The 3,080-nt window shown below is 56.5% G+C and overlaps 1 protein-coding gene across 1 annotated transcript in view; it reads right to left on the reverse strand.

Annotated features, from left to right (window-relative positions):
- GGT5 (gamma-glutamyltransferase 5) overlaps positions 1 to 3,080 on the reverse strand; it is a 31,006-nt gene that overhangs the window by 10,457 nt on the left and 17,469 nt on the right. Inside the window, exons 2-4 of the mRNA XM_045289566.1 lie at positions 872 to 1,002; positions 597 to 692; positions 219 to 414 (exon numbers count right to left, since the gene is read on the reverse strand). Coding sequence (XP_045145501.1) covers positions 219 to 414; positions 597 to 692; positions 872 to 1,002 — 423 coding nt within the window. The remainder of the gene's footprint in view (positions 1 to 218; positions 415 to 596; positions 693 to 871; positions 1,003 to 3,080) is intronic.

Raw genomic sequence — 3,080 nt, forward strand, 5'->3', positions numbered from 1 at the left:
GCTGGAGGGCAGAGCCTCCCCCACCCCACACACCCACACCCACCACACACACACACACACAACACACAACACACACACACACACACACGCGGCAGCGTAGTGCTGGAGGGCAGAGCCTCCCCGGGCAGGCTCCCAGAATCCCATCCACACTCTGGGTTCAATGGGGGCCCCACCCCCACCCCGAGATCGACAGATGGGCCACCTTAGTGTGAACTCACCTGAGGGAGGAGGCCAGCAGAAAGGGCCGCAGGAAGCTGCTGTTCAGGAATTGGCCGAGGACAGGAGGCACCTGGAACGGCCCCTTCAGCAGCTCAATGGTGGGCTGGAAAAGCCTCGCCCAGGGCAGGCGGCCGTGGCGGCGGTGGGCCTCAGCATAACCCCGGAGCTCCCCCGGGACCCCGATCCAGCGGGCCCCTGCAGGGCAGCTGGCATCAGCCCCCAGCTCAGCCCACCAACCATCAAGGCCGTCTCCTCTGGACCCCCTGCCTGGAGCCCCGCCCCCAGGACACTGGGTGTCAGGGGCACCGGCCAATCGGAGAGCCTTGCTATCCCCTGGATGGGGCCTGGTCAGTCCCAGGGCCTCTTGCTAGCCTCACCTGTGCCCAGTGGCTGTGCCTGCTCACAGTGGTTCAGCAGGCCCGGGACAGGTCTGGCAGGCACCGTCTCCCGGGCATTGACAACTTCTGTCTTCCCTAGAACCAGGGCAGGACATGCAGGTGGTCAGCGGGCCTTCAGGGCTCCCTCTGGATCCTCGGGGCCAGACCCTCCCATGGGGGCTTTGGGCAGGCAGCTGAGGAGAAGGTGGGGAGGGCAGGGGTCCCGGCAGGCTCTCCTTGAGGCCTGGCAGAGCTGTCCTCGTGGGGGGACCCACCTGTGGCGGCATCATAGATGGTGAAGATGACCCCTCCGCCCAGGCCCATGCTCTGGGGGTTGACCACGCTGGTGCAGACCAGGGCAGCGATGGCAGCGTCCGTGGGCGAGCCGTGCTGCTGCAGGATGGCACTAGAGGGCGCACGCTCCGTGAGGGGCCCCCTTCCCGCAGGGGAAAGGGCCCCTCTGCCGCCCCAAGCTCCACGAGAAGCCAGAATGTTCCCGACTGGCCCCTGGACACCACTACCTCCTTCCTGGCCCCGTGGGTTCAGCATGGGGTTACCAAGTGCAAGGTGGAGGATTCAAACCAACCAGCCACTCCGAGGGAGAAAGATGAGGCAGCCCACTTCTGGAAAGACCGGACCCATTCAGTTCTGCTCTGTCCTGCAGGGTTGCTGTATGTCTGAACTAACGCGGGGTGGTTGTTTGGTGCCATCAAGGCGGTTCGGACCCACAGCGACCCTCTGGACCACAGGACGAAACCCTGCCTGGTCCTTCGCCTCCTCAGGGGCAGTGGGTGTTAGTCAGACTAGGAGCCCTGATAGCCGAGTGGCCTGAGCGTTGGATTGCTAACTGCTACGTCAGTGGTTCAAACCCACCTAGGGAGAAAGATGGACTGCCTCAAAAACCCTGGGAGGGGGGGTCCCACCTGCCCTGTGGGGAACCGACTCCCACCTCCACTAAGCCCACATGGAGGAGGCACACCAACACCCGTGATCCCAGGATGGTATCAGCCAGCACGTGACGTGGGATCCTGGCTTGCAGAAGGCAGAGGATGACGGTGGAAGCCCAACATACAATTGCAGGATGACACAGGAAATGAGCCTCCGGGGATTTCCCTCTCACCATAATTGAGGGACGGGAATAACCTGGTTATCAGACAGAGGGTGTTGGAGAGACGACTAGCGTAGGTTAAAATGATCAAGCTGACGTTAATGGATAAAGTCCCTCGCTCTCCTTTCTGATACACCTTGGGCTTGCTCTGGTCTTATTTTGTCACTGTGGGTAGCCTTCTTGACTCCCTGCTATGTGTTTGTCTATGTTTTCTGGTATATGAAGCCCAGGATAGGTGAATCTTTAGAGACAACTAGAATAAAGGTTCCTGGGGTGGGGGGTGCAAGGGGAGGTGGGGGGGATAGGGGGACCTGCTATCAAGGAATTCAAAAAGGAAGAAAATTTGTTGACACTGATTTTGACAGCAGTTGTACCACATGGCTTGATATGATTAAACTCTGAAATGTTCAGTCAAAGTAGGGAATGGTACGGATGTCTGGATTAGCTCCTAAGAAAAGAAAAGATTCTCACACAAATGAGGCAAAAGTACTAATGGAAGGTGTAACCTGGAGAAGTCCGGGGGAGCCAGTGACCTTGTTAGTGGACAGTGTCAAGTCAACTCCAACTGGACCTGCTTTCTACCATTTCACATTCCCAGCAATGGACAAGGCTCCAACTCTACGTCCCTGCCATCACCACCATGCAACCTAGCAATTCCGCTCCTAGGAATACCAGGGGTTCCCCCACCCCACCCCACCCCCCAAAGCGGAATTGTTTGCCCCGGGTGGAGTGGAGCTTTTGTAGTATGCATTTTTCCCACTAGGTGAGCTTCGAGGACTCACTCTGAGTCAGTGCACCCAGTGGTGTCACCTGGGAAGGTTCTCTCTGGTCACAGTGAACTTTTTTGTAAAAGCATTTTCGCTCAGAGCTCGTGTTTTGTGATGGCCCATTTAAAAGAACAGCATGCAGCTGTGAAATTTTGTTTCCTGCTTTGGAAAAAAATGCCATAGAAACTGTTGCGATGTTGAACTCGGCTTACACCGATAGTGCTACGGGAAAAACTCAAGTGTAGGAGCAGGTTTCTCTTTTCAAAAGGCGAAATGTCGATTGGTGTCTGGAGGTCCATCAGTTTCCTGGACAGATGAAAATGTCCACTCGTAGTGCATTTGGAGTTCATTCCACCAGGTCAGACTGTTAATGAAGTTCTCTCCTTAGAGGTTCTGAAAAGATTGCGTGTAACAGTGTTTGACAAACACGGCCTGATTTGTGGCAGACAGGGACTGCACGGTGACAACGCACCTGCTCATGCAGCCTTCTCAGGACACTAGTTTTTGGCAAATCACAGCATGCCTGAGTTAGTTAATTGTGCCAGCCTGGCCGATAATCACATGTGGTGCTGGTTGAAAGGCAGAGGGATAAATGGGTGGTGAAGCCTC

Source organism: Echinops telfairi, unplaced genomic scaffold, assembly GCF_000313985.2.
Source record: "Echinops telfairi isolate 266 unplaced genomic scaffold, ASM31398v2 ScPeMD7_29;HRSCAF=101, whole genome shotgun sequence".
Lineage (NCBI taxonomy): Eukaryota > Metazoa > Chordata > Mammalia > Afrosoricida > Tenrecidae > Echinops > Echinops telfairi.